The 20,099-nt window shown below is 56.6% G+C and overlaps 1 protein-coding gene and 1 long non-coding RNA gene across 5 annotated transcripts in view; both read right to left on the reverse strand.

Moving 5' to 3' along the window:
• Window positions 1-20,099, reverse strand: part of LGR6 (leucine rich repeat containing G protein-coupled receptor 6) — a 64,694-nt gene that overhangs the window by 39,376 nt on the left and 5,219 nt on the right. For all 4 annotated transcript variants that reach the window (XM_018060859.1, XM_018060860.1, XM_018060858.1 and 1 more), the window contains one exon: window positions 16,207-16,278. In XM_018060859.1, coding sequence (XP_017916348.1) covers window positions 16,207-16,278 — 72 coding nt within the window. The remainder of the gene's footprint in view (window positions 1-16,206; window positions 16,279-20,099) is intronic.
• On the reverse strand, window positions 7,249-9,431 carry LOC102178170. The gene is made up of 3 exons (XR_311350.3): window positions 7,927-9,431; window positions 7,643-7,822; window positions 7,249-7,500 (listed from the first exon to the last, which is right to left on the reverse strand). It is a non-coding gene; the product is annotated as an uncharacterized LOC102178170 (long non-coding RNA).

Here is a 20,099-nt window from a genome sequence, read left to right on the forward strand (position 1 = left end):
TGATGCCGCGAAAGCGAGCTCCCTAGGCCCAAACTCACAGCGCGGAAGGGGGAGGGTGGGGGCCGGGCGCCGGCTCAGCGGGGCCGGAGTTTCAGTTCTGCAGGATGGAAGGAGGGCGGACGGCGGGGATGCTGACCCAGGGGCGTGAAGCGCCTCATGCCCCACACGCACATCTGACTACACGAAGACGGTCAAGTTCATGTTACACGTTTAAACAAAATCATTTGAAAGAGAAGGAAAAACTTTAAAGCGACAACTTTTTAAAAAAATTCTGAAGAACATGGACATGATAATAGCATCCCGAAACCCAGGAAAAGATGCAATCTCTAAACATAATTTATTCCTTGAACGGGAATAAGCAGCAGGTGGTTCATCAGCATCCTCAATGAGGTACAAGGAATGCGTCGGTGAGACAGGGGCAAACGCACGGGGGCGGGCAGGCAGACGCAGAGCGCGAGAAATAAAGGTGGATTTCAAAGAGAAATCGATGCAAGTGGAGCTGGGCGGGCAGGGAAGCTGCGAGGGGCGCGTGCAAATGACTGGAGCACAAGCGTGACAGCTCTAATTTCTGAAATCTGTTGAAGCTGCAAAAAATGTACTTTACAAATGTCTACTGGGTTTCAGACAAACTGAAGGAAAAGCGATTCACACCTGGGCACATTCTGGCGAAACTCTATAAAGACGATAAACAGAGAAACTCTTGTAAGCGTTCATAAAGAAGACGCACGCTCTTCTCTAGGGAACAAAACAAGGAGGGCCATCTCTGAATTTCCTGGCAACCACATGCCAGGGGAAAATAGAGCTACCCTGACAGCATCCTAAGAAAAAATGATCCATGAATTTTATTTTCAGAGAGCTTGACAAGTATCTGTGAAGTCCACAAAAACATATTCTCAAATACGTAAGGGATCAGAAAACAGACCGAGTGGGATCTGGGGGCCGGGGCTCGGTGCATCTTCACAAATTAAAGCTCAGGTCCCTGTTATGATGGCTGCCCTCGAGGCTCAGACAGTAGCGACTCTGCCTGCAGCGCAGGAGACCCAGCCTTGGTCGCTGGACCAGGAAGACTCCCCTGGAGAAGGGAATGGCTCCCCACTCCACCATTCTTGCCTGGAGAAGGGAGAGACCATTCTTGCCGCAGAAAAAGAAGCCTGACAGGTGGTAGCGCTAGGGTCACAGAGACTCAGACACAGCTGAGCAACTAAGACTTTCACGTCCATGTTATAAAATAAATAGACAAGCAGAGCGTAACAGAAACGTGGACTGGGGCTTTCCCCATCAGACATCACAACACCAAAAAACAAACCAAACACCCCAAACATTAAAATACCAAAAAACCCCAAACCAAACACTCAAACATTAAAATACCAAAAAAAAAAAAAAAACCAAACACCCCAAACATTAAAATACCAAAAAAAAAAACCAAACCAAACACCCAGACATTAAAATACCAAAACAAACAGACCAAAAACCCCAGACATTAAAATACCTCATTAAAAAACTACTGGAGCTTATAAATAAGTGCAGCAAAAGGGCATGATACAAGATCAATACCCAACACCAACTGTGCTTCTACACACTTGCAATGAACAATCCAAAGATGAGATTAAGAAAACAATTCACCTTCAGTGAGTGTTGCTGCAAAAGCTGGACACAACATGTAGACCAATGAAGTCAGAACACACCCTCACACCACACACAAAAATAAACTCAAAATGACTTAAAGACTTAAATATAAGACAGGACACCAAAAGCTCCTAGCAGAGAACACTGGCAAAGCTTCTCTGACATACACTGGACCAGCGTCTTCTTAGGCCGTCTCTCAAGGCAATAGAAATAAAAGCAAAAACAGACAAACGGGATCTCAGATCCACAACACTGGCCCAGCAACGGAGACCACAAACAGGGCAAAAAGGAGCTTGCAGACGAGCAGAGACTGTTCGCAAAGTGGACTGACACGCATTTAGTTTCCAAAATAAACAAACAGCTCGTACAACTCTGTAACAACAGAAAAACCACCCAAACAAAAAGTGGGCAGAGTTCTCCGAAGAAGACACACAGATGGCTAACAGGACATGAAGAGATGCCCAACTCTGCTGATTGTTAGAGAAGTGCAAATCAAAACTACAATGAGATATTATCACCTCACACCAGTCTGAACAGCTGTCATCAAAAAGTCCACAAATAATAAACGCAGGAGAGGGTGTGGAGAAAAGGACACCCTCTTACACTGTAAATTGGTGCAGCCACTTTGGAAAGCAGCGTGGAGGCGCCTCAGAAAACTAAAAACCGCGCTACCACATGGCCCTGCAATCCCACTCCTGGGCATGCTGCTAAGTTGCTTCAGTCGAGTCCGACTCTGGGCGACCCCATAGACAGCGGCCCACCAGGCTCCTCCGCCCATGGGATTTTCCAGGCAAGAGTACTCCCAGGCATGTATCCAAACAAAAGCCATTCAAAGAGACACACGCACCCCAGTGTCCCCTGCAGCACTGGTTTCAACAGGCAAGACGCAGAAGCAACCTGAGTGCCCGACGACCGACGAATGGACAAAGAAGCAGCAGCGCTACGCACAACGGGATGCTGCCCGGCTTCGCAAGAGTGAAACGGTGTCACAGCAACAACGCGGATGGACCCAGAGGGCAGCGCGCCAAGTGAAGTCAGCCAGCCAGGGAAGACGGAGACATGGTACCCCTTCCTCATGGAGTCTAAACTATGAAGCACATGAGCTTATTTACAAAACAGAAGCAGACTCAGAGGCACAGGAAACAAACTCATGGTTACCAGAGGAGGGAGGGGTAAACCAGGAGCTTGGGATTCATGTGTGCACACTGCTGCCGCTAAGGCGCTTCAGTCGGCAGCCCTCCAGGCTCCCCCGTCCCCGGGATTCTCCAGGCAAGAACACTGGAGTGGGTGTGTACACACCAGTATCTGTTAAACAGACAGACACGTACATGAAGTGAGAAGACGGACTTACAGCGCAGGGAACTATATTCAGTGTCTCATAATCACCTAGTATGAGAAATATATATGTATGTGCACATACTTGTATAACGGAACCACTTTGCTGTACACCAGAAACTAATACAGCACTGTGTATTTCAATAAAAAAGAAACCAATTCAATTTACAATAACATCCACACGAATATTTAGGAATAAATTCAACAAAAAGTGCAAAGTCTATACTTTGAAAACCATAAAACATTGTTGAAAGAAATTAAAGGCTATCTAAATAGATGGAAAGACATCTCATATCCATGGATTTTTAAGATGGCAACACTCCGCAAACTGACCTGTACATTCGACAGGACCCGATCAAAACTCCCAGTGTCCTCTCTCTGTTTTTTGCAGAAATTGACACAGATCCTAAAACTGCATCGAGAAATGCAAGGGAGGCAGAATAGTCAAAAGAGTCATGACAAAGAGGAACAAGGTTGGAGGACTCACGCTCTCTGATTTCAAACCTTGTGGCATGAGCGCAGCCGTCGCGGCTGGACGGTCCCGGCGTAAGGGCAGGCAGGCCAAAGGAGTGGGACTGAGAATCCAGAAATGCCCTCACGTGTGCGTGCTGCTGCTAAGCCACTTCAGTCGCGTCCGACTCTGTGCGATCCCGTGGACTGTAGCCCTCCAGGCTCCCCGTCCCTGGGATTCTCCAGGCAAGAACACTGGAGAAGGCTGCCACTTCCTTCTCCAGGGGATCTTCCCCACCCAGGGATCGAAGCTGCGTCTCCTCTGTCTCCTGAACTGGCAGGTGGATTCTTACCACTAGCACGGCCTGGGAAGCCCAGGCATTCACACACTCGTGGGCGACTAATTGTCCACAGGATGCTGTGCTGCAGCCCATGGGTCACAAAGAGTCGGACACGACTGAGCGACTGAACTGAACTGAACGGAAGACAGTTTAATAGGGAAAAGAACAGCCTTTGGTGTGATGAAATAGTTTGCTGAAAGAACTCACCATCTGCGAGGAAAAGAATGCAACGGAACCTCTACCTCACACCACATACAGAAATGGACTTGAAACAGATCACACACTCAAAACTATAAAGCTACCAGAGGGAGACAGAAACCTCCCTGACCTTGGATTAGGCAGTAGCTTCTTACACAAAACGCCAAAGTACAAAAACAAAACGCAGAAAAATCAGACTTCATAAAAATTGTTTTGTTCTTCAAAGGACAGTATCAAGAAAATGAAAAGACAAGCTACAGAATGGGAGAAAATATTTGCAAACTACACATCCGATAAGATGCTAGTGTCTAGAATACTGAAAAAACTACCATAAATAACAATAGAAAAAGACAACCCAGGTTTCTAAATGGTCGAAGCCTCTGAACAGAGACTTCTCCAAACAAGGCAACCAAGAAGCACGTAAGAAGAGGTTCCATTCCACTAGTCACAAGGGCGTGTAAATCAAAACCACAAGACGCTACGTCACACCCAGGAGGAAACCATAACGCAGACGGCAGCAAGTGTGGAAACGGACAGAGGCGCCTCGGGGGATGGTGAGCGTTGTGCCCGCCGCGGGGGACGGCTTAGCGGGTCTGCACACGGCTGTCCACATGGTCACCACGCGGCCCGGCAGCTTCACTCCTGGCTACACACTCGAGAGACTGAAAACACATCTGCACAAGTGTTCACACCAGGATTATCCACAATCACCAAACAGTGAAGACAGCCCAGTGTCTACCAGCTGGCAACAGGCAGCCAGACCTGGGCTAACCCACAGTGGAATGTCATTCAGCCACCAAGAGGAGCAGAGGCCTGGGGTCCCAAGGGCAGCAGCTAAAACCTAGTGCAGCCAGAGAAATGGAGACTTTCTTAAAAAAGGAAAGAAGTACTGACAGAAAAGCTAAGACCAACCTGCACAGCATTTTAAGAAGCAGAGACATCGCTTTGCCGACAAAGGCCCGTCTAGTCAAGGCTATGGTTTTTCCAGTAGTCATGTATGGATGTGAGAGTTGGACCATAAAGAAAGCTGAGCACCAAAGAATTGATGCTTTTGAACTGTGGTGTTGGAGAAGACTCTTGAGAGTCCCTTGGACTGCAAGGAGATCCAACCAGTCCATCCTAAAGGAGATCAGTCCTGGGTGTTCATCAGAAGGACTGATGTTGAAGCTGAAACTCCAGTACTTTGGCCACCTCATGCGAAGAACTGACTCATTGGAAAAGACCCTGATGCTGGGAAAGACTGAAGGCAGGAAGAGAAGGGGACGACAGAGGATGAGATGGCTGGATGGCACCATCTCCGGGAGTTGGTGATGGACAGGGAAGTCTGGTGTGCTGCAGTCCCTGGGGTCACAGCGTCAGACATGACTGAGTGACTGAACTGAACTGAATTGACAGACTAATGGACACCCACATGGGTGGATCTTGACAACATGCAAAGCGAAAGACGCCAAACGCAAAATGCTCCATTTTGTATGATTGCATTTATGTGAAATGTCCACAATAGGCAAATGCAAAGAGCATGTACATTAATGCCTTCAGGGGCCGTGTGTTGTGGGGAGTGAGAGCTAGCCAGGACAGGGAGACAAGAATACGCTGAAATCAGAGACGTTAATGTCTGCACAAGTTTGTAAACGTGCTAAAAAAAAACAAGCAGCCACTCAGGTCTCTACTTTTAAAGAGCCACTCATGCTATATCAATTATATCTCAAATTTTTAAAGTACTTAAAGCTAAAATGATTACGCCGGTGCTACAGTCTTGAAGGAACCATAAACCAGGCCCCAACACAATTTGTAAAGATTCAACACATCACAGAGGAAGGGCGAGTTTAAAAGTGCGAGAGCGCAGAGACAGAGGCATGTTGATGAGCGCTGTGTCTGGCTGGCAGAATTGCGGGTGATTTCCACTTTATTCATATTCTCTGTATTTTCTAAATTTTCTACAATGAATCAGAACAAAAACATATTTTTAAAAAACAAAGTGCGTCAGGATATAATTAAGCCCCAGGCTCTGGAGCACTCAGCTGGGGATGGTGCACACAGGGGGCGGGTGTGGGGAGGGGAGGCCTGGGGGTGAGTGGAGAGGCCGCACTCTCTGGGCCCCCTCCCGCGCCGTCCTGCCTGGCCTCACGAAAGGGCCGGCCCTCCCTGCAGACCAGCCTCCTCCAGGCTGCCCACTAGGCTGAGCGAAGACTGCCTTCAAATCCAGCCCCTGGGGCTGGTGGCTCAGCTGGTACAGAATCCGCCTGCAATGCATGAGACCCTGATTCAATTCCTGGGTCGGAAAGATCCCCTGGAGAAGGGATAGGCTACCCACTCCAGTATTCTTGGCCTTGCCTAGTGGCTCAGACGGTGAAGGATCTGCCTGCAGTGCGGGAGACCCTGGTTCGATTGCTGGGTCGGGAAGATCCCCTGGAGGAGGGCATGGCAACCCACTCAGTATTCTTGCCTGGGGATTCCCCATGGACAGAGGAGCCTGGCGGGCTACAGTCCACGGGGTCGCAGAGACAGATATGCCTGAGCACACCCAGGTCACAGCCCCTCCCCTCCCAGCAGGGCGGTCCTTTCCTCTCCACTCTTCACCTCTCACTCTCCCGGCTCAGCCCAGTGGGGTGCTTCTCACGGAGCTTTGCTGCTCTTCCAGCCAAGAGGTCCCAGGCCTTGCAGAAGCCAGCTGCCAGGCCCTGACACCAGCAGCCCTGTGACCCGACGACCCCTCGAACTATCAAGAAGACTCGACTGTACTGGTATTCCAGCTAACTGTGCATACGAGCAGGGTGGTGTCACCAATGCCCCATCCTCCTAAGAGCCACAGTTAGCATCAGATGCTGGGGGTCCTCTAAACCCTAACACCATCGGCATTTATTTCAAGGCAGCTCATGTTTGGCCAGTTTCTTTCAGGTCCTTGCTCTCGGCTCCAGGTAGATTCACGGCTGAGCTGCCAGCCCAGCTACACCTCCTCTAATGTTGGACGGAGCCGAGGACCGTGTTGTCTGGAAACCGTGACAAGACAGACCCAGTGAAGCTCCCAGTAAATTCCTGTTTCATGGAGACCTTCGTTTGGACCAAGTAAAGATGACTGTGGCTGTGGAGGGTGGATTTGGGTTTGAAAGTCCTGGTCCAGACATGGAAAGTTAACGCGTCCATTTCCCAGGTGGCGTTAGCTTAAAGAACCCACCTGCCAACGCAGGAGACATAAGGACACGGGTTTCATCCCTGGGTTGGGAAGATCCCCTGGAGAAGGGAGTGAACCCTCTCAGTATTCCTGCCTGGAAAATCCCGGGACAAAGAAGCCTGGTGGGCTACAGTTCACGGGGCCACAAAGAGTCGGACACGGTAGAAGCACAAGCGACGTGTGTGCGAGCGCAGGGAGCTGCAGGCGGCGCTGCAGGCAGGAGGGGTGTGCTCGAGCGCGGGGCCGGCCCTGGCTGCCGCCGCCAGAGGACGGGCGGTCCTGGGAGCGTCTGGACGCGAGGTCCCATCTTGGCCACATGGCTGACCTCGTCAGTGACACTCTGTTGGACTCTTATGTAAATTCCCCAGCTGTTTTGCCCTTTGAAAATAAATTTACAAAAAAAAGCAAAAGAAAAGAAACTAGCGGTCAAACTCCGTCCCCACACAGGAGAGAGAAGGAGCTGGACTTCGGGTGAGCACGGATTCAGGGCCCCGACTCTGAAACTCAGGCCTGCACAGACCTGCAGGTCCCAGCCTGTCCTGCTGTGACGTCCTGAAGCTGGCAGCTCACCGCCTGCTGGGGGGGTGCTGAGGGCCGTGGAGGGAAAGGGGTGCCCAGCCACTCAGGAGGATGCCACCGGGTTCTGTCGCAAAGCTGAAGCCGCAGGTGAGCCCGACAATAGCCCTCGTCCCAGCGCCACCTGTGTGAGCACAGAGCATCGCAGGGACCTTCAGGGCAGCCACCCCACCGCCCCCAGCTCACAGCTCACAGCACCAAGGCTCAGGAGGCGCAGATAACTCTCACCTCAAAAGAGGAGGGCTGGCTCACAGGCAAGCAGCAGCAACTTCAGACAGAGAGGCTGGACTCACACATGGCCTCACAGCTGGAAGGAGCGCCTCCGGGAGTCCCACCCGCCCCAGTCAGATGTGTGAGGTGAGGCCTGGACCGCAGGGAGGTGAGTGACCACCGGCCGTGCCCCACGCGCCTCACTGCCCTTCTAGCTCTGACTCCCGGACTCGGAGCGGCTGGGACAGTCAGATCCAGCATGCCGGTCAGGTCACGCCAGGGAGAGATGGACCATGACGGGTCCCGTCTGCCTGGGATCGCGTGGAGCCCTTTCTCAGAGCTCTCCAGGCTGGCCTGAAGTCCACCACTCAGCATCCCAAATGGACCTGTGGACGAAGGCTAATTACTGTCTGTGCCCAGCCCTGCCCCCACCTCAACCTGTCAGCTGAGTGAACACAGGCAGCAGTGTCCTCCAGCCCGGCAGCAGCGGACAGGCTCCAGGCCAGCACAGCAGACAACGGAGCTCCACCCGGTCCCTCCCTGCTCTGCTCCGGCTAGGGCCTCCCTCCTGCCAGCCTGTGAGAACCGAGGGTGTCTGGGTCTGGTACTTCGTGCACTCAGAGACTCAGAGTCGGATGGAAATCTAGGAGGACTTCCTGGAGGAAGTGTGTTGCATCGACTCAGTAGAGAGGCAAAGCCTGGCAAGAAGGAAAAGCACCACATCCCGAGGACAGCTCAAGCCGAGGCCTGGAGGCAGAAGGGCACTGGCGTGGGGGCGAGGGGCACAACGGGGTGCGCAGCCCAGCTGGATGGATGGCGAGCCGGGTGGGCTCACGGCCTGAGAGCAGGTGCAACTCCCAGGAAAGCTTGGCTAGCTGGCCCTGAGGTCTGTGGCTTCTTATTGAGAAGTGGAGCCACCCAGCGTTGGGAGCCCTGGACCCGCCCTCACCGCACCGCTGACCCACTCTGCCCAGAAAACGGCAGGAATCAGAGTGGGTAGAGCAGCCGGCTCCCCGTGGCCCCGGCTCCCATCTCCAGGGGTTCGGTGGGAGGGTTTCACTGTTGGTCCCCAGGCCCAAGTCAGCAGACAGACAGGCCGTGAGGAGCTGGTGAACCTTCACCCCGGGCTGGCTCGGCCCCTCAAGGGAGACTCCCAGAGCAGCTCACGAGGCAGCCCGGCTGCAGGCGACGGCTCAGGAGGGATGAGGCCGGGGGAGGCTGCGGAGGGGACTGAGTCGAGGCGCCGGCAGGAGGGCTGGAGGGAGCTCCGTGTGCAGGGGCGGGGCGGGCCTGGGGCTGAGACAGCGCTTCATGGGCAGGGCCTTCTGGACGGAGGAGAGGCCCAGGCCTCGGTAAGAACTGCCGTGAGGGCCCAGGAGCGCGGCCTGACACAGTGAGCACCTGGAGGGCCTGGGGCAGGCCTCCGAGAGACGGCGGGGCCTGAGCCCAGCAGCCTGAGGGCCCCGGGCTGGTGCTGTGCCCTGGGGATGCCCAGAGACGCCCCTGCCCGTGCCCCCTCTCCATAGTCCACGCCCCTGCTCCTACCCGCGCCCCTGACCCTGCCCCTGCTCCCGCCTCCTCCCTTAGCTCCTCCCCCTGCCCCTGCTCCCGCCTCCTTCCTTAGCTCCTCCCCCTGCCCCTGCTCCCGCCTCCTCCCTTAGCTCCTCCCCTGCCCCTGCTCCCACCTCCTCCCTTAGCTCCTCCCCCTGCCCCTGCCCCCTCCCCCAGTCTCTTCCCTGGGACCTTGGCCCCACACAGTGCTGTGATCCCCTTGCTCGGGGCATCAGGGCGGGATTCCCCATGAAGCCTCCAGAGGAAGGATCCTCCCAAGGAAGGGATGCTCGACCTGCCCTTCCTCTCAGGGAGAGATGGCCCCTGACCCTCTCCGAGGCTGCCAGGCCCCTCGAGACTCACCCCTGGGCTCCCGCTGCCCTCCCTAGGGTCCACAGAGCGCTTCAGCCCAGGCCTCGCTGGAGCAGGAATGGCTTATTTCACGGGAGGCTGGTGGCAGAGTTGGGTGCTGGGGTCAGGGCAGCGGGAGCCCCTTTGGTGAGAGTGCAGGGGTCAGGGGTCATTCCAGAACAAATGACCTCAGGGTCATCTAGCCAAAGAGGTCACAGAGATGCGCAAGGACACCTCCCTCTCAGGGAACAGCGGAAAAGCATCTGCAGGCCGGCTCCTTCTCTGGTGACATCCAGAGGACGCCCTCCCCTCCCTGGGCCAGGTGCCCATGCCTCCTCCTGGCCCCCCTCAGCCTCTGCGGTGGGCAGAGCAGGAGCTGGGCACTCACCGCGTCTTCCAGCTGGTATGCACATTCCCACACGCCAACGAGTGGCTGGCAGCCACCTGGGCTCCAAAGGCTCAGAAGCAGGTGGACAATGACTCAGACTCAAAACAGACCCACCTCCCTGCCCCAGACCACGGAGGGCTGCGGGCTGGGGAGGGCGGGCAGGGCTGCGCTGGGGGAGGGCTGGGGACTAGCACACGGTGCTATCCACCTCTTCCTGGCTGGGGTCTGAGCCACCCCTCACCTCCCTCTGGCACTCTCAGGCTTTGATGGGACAGGATTCTGAAAAGAGGTTGTGAGCTCCCAGAAAACATCAAGAGGGGAGCAGAGTGGGAGATCCCCCGGGCCAGACAAGGGGAGCGTGACTGGGGGCCTTCCGAAGCCACTCTGACCTTTCTCTCCCTGTGGTTAAAGGCAGCTGGAAAGTTCTTCCTGAAGTCTAACCTCTGTGTCTCCAGCTGCATCTTCCAAGGTCATCCGGCACATCTCATCAGCTCTAGGCAGGTCTACAACCAAATGTCGCAACCTCACATTCCCACCGCACATGTGCAGGGGATGACAGGGAAGACAGGGGTTAAGGCTTGATGATTTTGCAAAGAAAGTCTGTAGGGCCAAGGGATGGGGGACAGGGAGCCAGTAACGATGGCGGCTCACCAGAACTGGGGTTGGGAGAGAAGGCAGGTGTCCCAGGAGCTCCTGACCGAAGAGCACGGAGTCCCAGACTTCAGTGGCGCACTCACAGCTGGGACGGTGCGGGGTCTTGTTAAAAGGCAGAGTCTGACCCCCTCGGTCTAGAGCCGAGCTTGAGCCTCTGCACGACTCACGAGCCCGTGTGAGGCCAGGGCTGCCGACGTAGGAAACACGCTCTGGGTCACCAGGATCATCGCGTGGTTCCTAAACCTGGCTGTGCAGTAGATCCCACCAGGGAGACCTGTCAAGCCCACTGTCCTGGGCCCCAGCCCGCAAGATGCTGACTGAGGTCTGAGAAAGGGCCTGGGGGCCCGCACCTTGTGGGCTTCTCCCGCGCCGTTCGGCAGGCGGCCTTGGGGACCAGGCCCCGGGGTCTCACCCAGCTGCCCGTCTGCATGGCCCATGGCTGTGGCTAAGAGCACACGTGCAGACACACCGTCTACCAGCTCGCTGACTGACTCCCTGAACCTTCACTTCCGCGGCTGTGAAACGCGGACCATCGGGCCTCACACAGAGACCTGTCGCAAGGAACAGACGAGCTGGTGTCTGCTGAGCACTGGCCGAGCCTGGGCCACAGTGAGCCCTCAAACACGAACCACAAGCCTAATGCTGATCACACACGCCACTCCACCTCGTTTCCCTTATGTCCGTCAGCTCCCTCTCCACTTTTCTACACTGATTTTACATCATTTTCACCAGCACTGACTTTCTGTCTCAGGAGCTTAAGTCCACGGTGTACAGGAAGGGAGGGATAAGGATTGGGGTCTGGGTGTGATATTCCCACAACAAGCAGGAGCTGCTGAAAGGCAAGGCCCTTGTTTTATTATTGAGCTCAGGCACTCAGCAAGGCTTCAACAAGCAAGCGAACAGTTGGATGGATGGATGGTTGCAGGACGGATGGGCAGATGCATGGGTGGGTGCGTGGATGCATGGGTGGGTGGATGGGTGGATGGGTAGGTAGACAGAATGGCAGATGTGCGCGTGGGCGGATGCACAGGTGGATGGATGGATGGTCGGAGGCCAGACGGACAGATGCATGGATGGGTGGGCGGGTGAATGGCTGGATAGGTGGATGGGTAGATGGATGGATGGGTGGAAAGATGGATGGATGGGTGGGTGGGTGGGTGGGTGGACGGATGGATGCGTGGATAGGTGGATGGATGGGTGGATGGGTAGATGGATGGATGGGTGGATGACTGGATGGACGGATGAGTGGGTGGGTGAATGGCTGGATAGGTGGATGGGTAGATGGGTGGATGGAGAGGTGGATGGAAAGATGGATGGGTGAGTGGGTGGTAAGATGGATAGATGGATAGATGGGTGGGTGGGTGGGTGGGTAGATGGGTGGACAGATGGGTGGGTGGTTAGATGGATGGATGGGTGGATGAATGGATGGACAGATGAGTGGGTGGGTGAATGAATGGTGGATGGGTAGATGGGTGGACAGAAAGATGGATGGATGGGTGGGTGGGTGGGTGGAGGATGGATGGACAGATAGATGGATAAGTGGGTGGATAGATGGATGGATGGATAAGTGGGTGGATGGGTGGATGGATGGATGGATGGATGGATGGATGGATGGGTGGATGGATGGATAAGTGGGTGGATGGATTGTTGGATGGATGGATGGATGGGTGGGTGGATGGACAGATGGGTGGCTGGGTGAGCAGATGGATGGACACCAGCGGTTGGGTCTCTTCTTCCCTCCAGATGCAACCAGAACCCAGGCTGGGGTTCTGCACTGGCATCAGCTGCTCAAGAGGAGGCATTAATGCAGGAGGAAGGAACCTCGCCTCTGTCATCTCCCCTGCGGGGAGGGGTCACCCCACTTCTGGGCTCTACCTGGGGTCCATGCGCACTCAATCTCAATCTGAGGGGTCAGCCCCCACTCAGAGGTGCCCCTGCCCTCTCAGGCCGAGGCCTGTAGGAGCTCTGCAGGGCTGAGGAGCCCTCAAGTGCTGAGCGCCACTCTGCTCTTGGGTGGCCCAGCTGGGGCCAACTCTACCCAGACCTACATTTACATCTGAAAGAACCCCCACAGGATCCCCGCCACACAGACACTCACCTAGTGTCTCTGGGAAACCAATGACCCATGTTAGACCCTCATCACGTACAGGGGGCTGCCCGCATGCCCACCCACCACCCACTTCGAAGCAGCCTCTACCCCAGACGCACGTAGTAATCAACTCCCAGAACCTTGGGAGATCCAAATAAAGCGGCCTATAATCACAGGGCCCAAAATAGCCAAGCCAGGGAGGCCATCTGCCACCTCGGGCATCCCCTGGGACCCCGCGGCACGCCCCACAGCGTGGCTGGGCTGTGGGCCCTCTCTGGTGGGCAGGCAAGTTCGGCCATGCTAAGCACACCCAGCAGGTCACCTGAGAGCTCAGAATCAGCTTGGGGGCTGGCCTGTGGCTGAGCACCTCCAGGGTGAGAGCCGCCCAGACCTCTGGGCCGCGTCCCTCCTCCTGCTGGTGCGGACGCCGCTCTCGCTGCGGGGCTGGCTCACGGGCCACTGCCCTCACCGAGACTCCAGCCTCCTCAGTGCTCAACTCTACCCTGCCGCTCCCCACAGGACCCTTGTCCACCCTCCTCTGCCACCTGACCCCATGCTGGCTGGGAGGTGCCTCCCAAGCAGGCACGTCACCGTCATAACCCGCAGAACTTGTGGAGGGAAACTAGAGGAAAAAGGGTCTTTGCAGGGGTGAATAAGCTACGGACCTCAAGGTCAGACTGGATTATCGGGGCGACTCTAAATCCACTGTCACGCATCCTGTGAGAGACACAGAGACACACGCAGAGGACAGGGCACGCGGGGACAGGGCACGCGGCCACACGGAGCGGCGGCCACACGCCCGAAGAGGCTCCGCAAAGGGACAGCCCTGCTGAGACCTTTCTCTCTGGCCCGACTGTGCAGCCTGCTGTCTGAAGCTGCCCACGTAGGAGACACCAACGCCCCCAGGTCACTCACACACCCCTGTCTTGCATAGCTGGTTCTCACTCTGCACTGGGTGTCAGAATCTGCTGGGCGGGGTGGGGGGGGGGGCGGTGCTCATGAAAACGTGATCACAGTCCCACCTTCAGAGTTTACGCTCTTGTGGGTGCAGGTGGGGCCTGGGAGGGCATGGCTGACGGGGCCCCAGCGTGGCTGCCCCGGGACCCCACCTGGAGAGCCGCGGCTCTATGCGGCCCCACCAGACTGTGCAAGCCGCTCTCTGCCTGGCCTGCCCCCCAAAGACATCGTCCTGGCCCCACAATGCTTCCCCTTCCTGCAGCACTCAGACCCGAAAAGTGCTTCCCCAGGGGACCCCTCCCACACACAAGCGTCTCCGCCTCCGCCGCACTGGGGGTCTGTAGCAGGGCCCCGCACCGCTCCGCTGCACCTCACGCGGCTGGGGTGGGGCTGCTGTTTCTGAGAGCTGTTTTTGCTGCTGTTTCTGACGACCTTGAGCACAGGCAGCCTCACAGCGCACCCCCCCCCCCGCCGAGACGGCTTGGGGTCTGACCAGGACCAGGGCTCTCAAGGGCCACCAGGACACCAGCGGCTCAGCAGCCCTGGCTCCCCAGGAGCCCACCCTGCCTCCTCCTTCTGGATGGCCTGTGTCCCCTGGGATTCCCCAGCGTGTGTGCAGTCCTCACCCCTGGACGATGGAACCAGGAAGCAAGGCCTCTGGGAGTAAAGGGGGTGAGACAAGGGGTCAGCGAGGGGGCTCGTGCCTCACTTGTTCCAGCAGCCCAGCTGGGGGTGCAGACACGTGGGCGAGCACGTCCTCTAGCAGGGCGTGCGTTCCTGGGGGCAGGGGCACCGGATACACCACGGTCTAGAGCCCCCGACCGTCCGCCGCCCAGGCTGGTCATCTGCCCACTCAGTCCCCCAGCATTGCCCTGGGACAGCCTGGTGTCCCAGGCTGGGCCCGGCTGCCCAAGTCTTGACCCTGGCTCTCCACGCACGGTCTGTGTCCCTGCCGCCGAGTCCTGCACCCGCTGGGCCTCAGTTTACCCATCTGTGACATGGGGGTGATGCATTACCAGTCTAAGTGCCCCACAGAGCCCCAGGTGTAGTGAGGTGTGTGTCCTGGTGGCTCACACATACAAACGGCCATGAGTGCTAGCCACCACAGGTTTGGGGGGCCGCAGTTCCTCGGAGGAGGGTCAGTTGTATGGAACGCGGCGGGGCCTGCTTGGAAACTCCCCCAGGAAGACCTTGGATCCCTGCCCCTGAGAGCTTGCGCACTGGCGGGATGACCCAGCGGCTCTCCTCCCCACCCCACCTGGAGGGTCCCCTCGCGGAGGGAGTACCCACCGCACAAACCCCGCCAGGGACCAGGCACTTGGGGCCGGGCCCTCCCCGCCCTCCACCCCCACCGCAGGCCCCGTCGCGTTTCCAAGGGCGGCAGAGGCGTGCTGTGCTGGTGCTGGCGGGGCCTCTGGCTGGAGTCAGCCCTCGTCTCCCAGCTCTGCACAGAGCCAGGGTGCTGAAGGGCACACCTCCCGAGCTGTGCGGGCAGGACTCCTGACACTGTGCGCCTCTCACGCCAACCTGGGCCCCCCTCAGCCCAGGCCAAGCCTTTCTGGGCCTCCCCCGACCCAGGAGCTGGTTCCCCCGGGCAGGCTGCTCGTGGTTCCTCCTGGCTGTGGCTCCACCCTGGCGTGACAGGTCCAGCCTGGCACCCCCCACGCAAGTCAGGGAGGGGGCGGGGGCAGCTGGGGAGCGGGGAGAGGACCCACAGGTGGGGAGGCGCCACCCACTCCACCTGCCTCAGGGTCCTCAGGCCTGGCCCCAGCTCTGAGTCTCCCCAACCACCTAGTCTCCGGTCAAATCCAGCCGGCTCACGGGCACACATTGGGCACCGGCCTGTTCCAGGCCTGCCCGTGCGCCCAGCACCTGCCCTGAGCGCCGAGCGGCCAGACCCTCCCGCACTCCACCTGTCTGCTTCCGCCCAGGAACCACGACGGCCCCAGTGGATGGACAGAAACCGCAGGGCTCTGGGCAGGGCTGGACGGGTCCCTGGTGGCCCATGAGGCGTCTGAGCTCAAAGCCCTGCCTAGCCCGGGAGCTGGCCAGGTCAGGGAGACAGCCCTGTCCGGCCGCGGTTCTGGGGCGGCAGCTTCCAAGCCCGCCCAGGCTCCGTGGCGGAAGGCCAGATGGCCCAGGATGGCGCCTGGGGCCACCCAGGGAGACCTCGTCCCCACAGCCTTCCACAGGGGCTGGGCACCTGCTTGCACGTACACACCCCTCGAGGAGACCAAGGCCAGGAGCGCACCATCGGAACCTGGGGTTCAGGCCCAGGCAGAGGCGCCCAGCCCGCTCCCCAACTCACAGAGACTGCAGGCCTGGCAGCTCCCACAGCGCCTCCGCGGGGATCCCTCCCAGCCGGTTGTTCTGCAGCATCCTGTGAGGAGGAGAGGGCTTGAAGGACCCCACCCACAGAGCCCAGAGAGCCCAGCCTGAGCCCCGAGCCCCGACTGTCCCCAGGAGTCCACAGGGCCGGGAGGCCACCTCCCAGGGGTTCCGGGGACGAGGCAGCCGGGAAGACATGGAGGCGACACCCCGGGCAGCAAAGTGGAAAAGCAGGGCAGGGTCACCCGCCCCCCCACCGGCATCCCGGTCCAGAAGATGCCGCGTCTCCTCCCCAGGCCTCAGCCTCCTCTGCAGCCGAGAGCCTGCGGCTTCCCTGGGAAGAGGAGGCTGTGCAGGCGCCCAGGCAAACACCTTTGTAGTGTGCGGGTCTGCAGGGACAACGTGCGGCACCACGTTGGCAAGCCAGCACAGACGACCCCGCAAAAGCAGCACATCCCGCTAGGCACGTGAGCTGCTCAGAGGGCTGCCCTCTAGGCCGGCGGGGCTGTGAGTCTGAGAGCGAGAGGGGGAGAGATGCGGACCCCCAACCAACCCCAGGCCCCAGAGCCGTGCTCAGAACACTCAGAAAGCCACTCCAGAGCCCTGGGGCACTGGGCAAGGGGCCTGCTCGCCCGGCTCTAAGGGGGGCCTCTGGGGAGTCCTTCCCTGCTGGCCTCTGGGGGGGGCGGGTATGTGGGCAGAGCGGAGGTCAGGGAAGAGCTGGGGGCAGGAAGGTGCCCCCAGGCCTGCACACCCACCCTTTTCACCCAGATGTGGGCGGCACCTCCGCTCTGAGGGCACTGGGTAGGGGGGTGCCTTCCTCAACCACCCCCCAACCCTCGAAGCAAAGGAGGCCTGCAGGCAAAGAGCAGGTGCGAAGGCTGTGGGTGACTGGGGGGTCATAGGGCGCCACTGGGTGTCAGTGGAGGGCTGCCCTCAGCTCCAGCTGCTGCCCCTCCAGCCACCCAACCCGCGGGGCCAGCACCATGTCGAGGGGGCGGGATTGCAGCTTCAGGAGGCTTTGACTAGCTGCCTAAGGCAGGCAAGGAAGAAAGGCACATCCATAAGCTGGAGGCTTAGACATGGGACATGAGTCTCATCTTCTGAAGGCCCAGCAGACAGACCCCCGCTCTCCAATATGGCCACAGGCCTGGGCCTGCCCTGGGCAGGGACCACACCCAGCAGGCTGCCCAGGCTGTCTCTGGCTTGGGGGTGCCTCCCTGCCCGGGGGCAGCAGCACTGGGGGGGACAGGACAGACAGACAGAGAGAGAAGGCAAGAAGGACTGAGGGCCGGCAGGAGGCCAAGAGGAGGCAGGCAGGGCCGGGATGGGGCGCCCGCTGGCGGAGCAGGAGCGGGGGGCGGGGGGGGGAGGCCAGGGCCCCAGGGCCCGGAGCAAGAGTGGGTGAGGGACAACACCGAGCGAGAAGGGAGCCTGGAGGCGGTGGGGCTGCCGACCGGCTGGGAGCAGGAGTCTCCCGGGCACAGCGGCCAGGGCCACCGCCCACAGACAGCCTGGAGCAGAGAAAAGACCTCCTTCTAGATGGGTGCAGCCCGGGACAGGCACAGCAGTGGGCTGCGCGGGCGCAGGAGGGCCGAGAGGGGCTGCTCCACGCTCAAGGTCAGGAGGGGCGGCCGTGAGGGGACACCCCTCGTCCAAGGTAAGAGAAACCCAAGTAAGACGGTAGGTGTTGCGAGAGGGCATCAGAGGCAGACACACTGAAACCATACTCACAGAAAACTAGTCAATCTGATCACACGGACCACAGCCTTGTCTGACTCAATGAAACTAAGCCATGCCATGTGGGGCCACCCAAGACGGATGGGTCATGGTGGCGAGGTCTGACAGAATGTGGTCCACTGGAGAAGGGAATGGCAAACCACTTCAGGATTCTCGCCTTGAGAACCCCATGAACAATATGAAAAGGCAAAATGATAGGATACTGAAAGAGGAACTCCCCAGGTCAGTAGCTGCCCAATATGCTACTGGAGATCAGTGGAGAAATAACTCCAGAAAGAAGGAAGGGATGGAGCCAAAGCAAAAACAACACCCAGCTGTGGATGTGACTGGTGATGGAAGCAAGATCCGATGCTGTAAAGAGCAATATTGCATAGGAACCTGGAATGTCAGGTCCATGAATCAAGGCAAATTGGAAGTGGTCAAACGAGATGGCAAGAGTGAACGTCGACATTCTAGGAATCACCGAACTGAAACGGACAGGGATGGGTGAATTTCACTCAGATGACCATTATACTACTGCGGGCAGGAATCCCTTAGAAGAAATGGAGTAGCCATCATGGTCAACAAAAGAGTCCGAAATGCAGTACTTGAATGCAATCTCAAAAACGACAGAATGATCTCTGTTCGTTTCCAAGGCAAACCATTCAATGTCACAGTAATCCAAGTCTATGCCCCAACCAGTAACGCTGAAGAAGCTGAAGATGAACGGTTCTATGAAGACCTACAAGACCTTTTAGAACTAACACCCAAAAAAGATGTCCTTTTCATTATAGGGGACTGGAATGCAAAAGTAGGAGGTCAAGAAACACCTGGAGAAACAGGCAAATTTGGCCTTGGAATACAGAATGAAGCAGGGCAAAGGCTAATAGACTTTTGCCAAGAGAACGCACTGGTCATAGCAAACACCCTCTTCCAACAACACAAGAGAAGACTCTACACATGGACATCACCAGATGGTCAACACTGAAATCAGATTGATTCTAGTCTTTGCAGCCAAAGATGGAGAAGCTCTATACAGTCAGCAAAAACAAGACTGGGAGCTGACTGTGGCTCAGATCATGAGCTCCTTATTGCCAAATTCAGACTTAAACTGAATAAAGTAAGGAAAACCACTAGACCATTCAGGTATGACCTAAATCAAATCCCTTATGATAATACAGTGGAAGTGAGAAATAGATTTAAGGGCCTAGATCTGATAGATGGAGTGCCTGATGAACTATGGACGGAGGTTCGTGACTTTGTTCAGGAGACAGGGATCAAGACCATCCCCATAGAAAAGAAATGCAAAGAAGGAAAATGGCTGTCTGGGGAGGCCTTACAAATAGCTGTGGAAAGAAGAGAAGCAAAAAGCAAAGGAGAAAAGGAAAGATATAAGCATCTGAATGCAGAGTTCCAAAGAATAGCAAGAAGAGATAAGAAACCCTTCTTCAGCAATCAATGCAAAGAAATAGAGGAAAAGAACAGAATGGGAAAGACTAGAGATCTCTTCAAGAAAATTAGAGATACCAAGGGAACATTTCATGCAAAGATGGGCTCGATAAAGGACAGAAATGGTATGGACCTAACAGAAGTAGAAGATATTAAGAAAAGGTGGCAAGAATACACAGAAGAACTGTACAAAAAAGATTTTCACGACCCGGATAATCACGATGGTGTGATCACTCATCTAGAGCCAGACATCCTGGAATGTGAAGTCAAGTGGGCCTTAGAAAGCATCACTACGAACAAAGCTAGTGGAGGTGATGGAATTCCAGTGGAGCTATTTCAAATCCTGAAAGATGATGCTGTGAAAGTGCTGCACTCAATATGCCAGCAAATGTGGAAAACTCAGATGTGGCCACAGGACTGGAAAAGGTCAGTTTTCATTCCAATCCCAAAGAAAGGCAATGCCAAAGAATGCTCAAACTACCGCACAATTGCACTCATTTCACATCTCTCAAGAGTCTTCTCCAATACCACAGTTCAAAAGCATCAATCAAGAGATGGGAATACCAGACCACCTGACCTGCCTCTTGAGAAATCTGTATGCAGGTCAGGAAGCAACAGTTAGAACTGCACATGGAACAAGAGACTGGTTCCAAACAGGAAAAGGAGTACATCAAGGCTGTATATTGTCACCCTGCTTATTTAACT

The sequence above is a fragment of the Capra hircus genome, chromosome 16 (genome assembly GCF_001704415.2).
Source record: "Capra hircus breed San Clemente chromosome 16, ASM170441v1, whole genome shotgun sequence".
Classification (NCBI taxonomy): Eukaryota; Metazoa; Chordata; class Mammalia; order Artiodactyla; family Bovidae; genus Capra; species Capra hircus.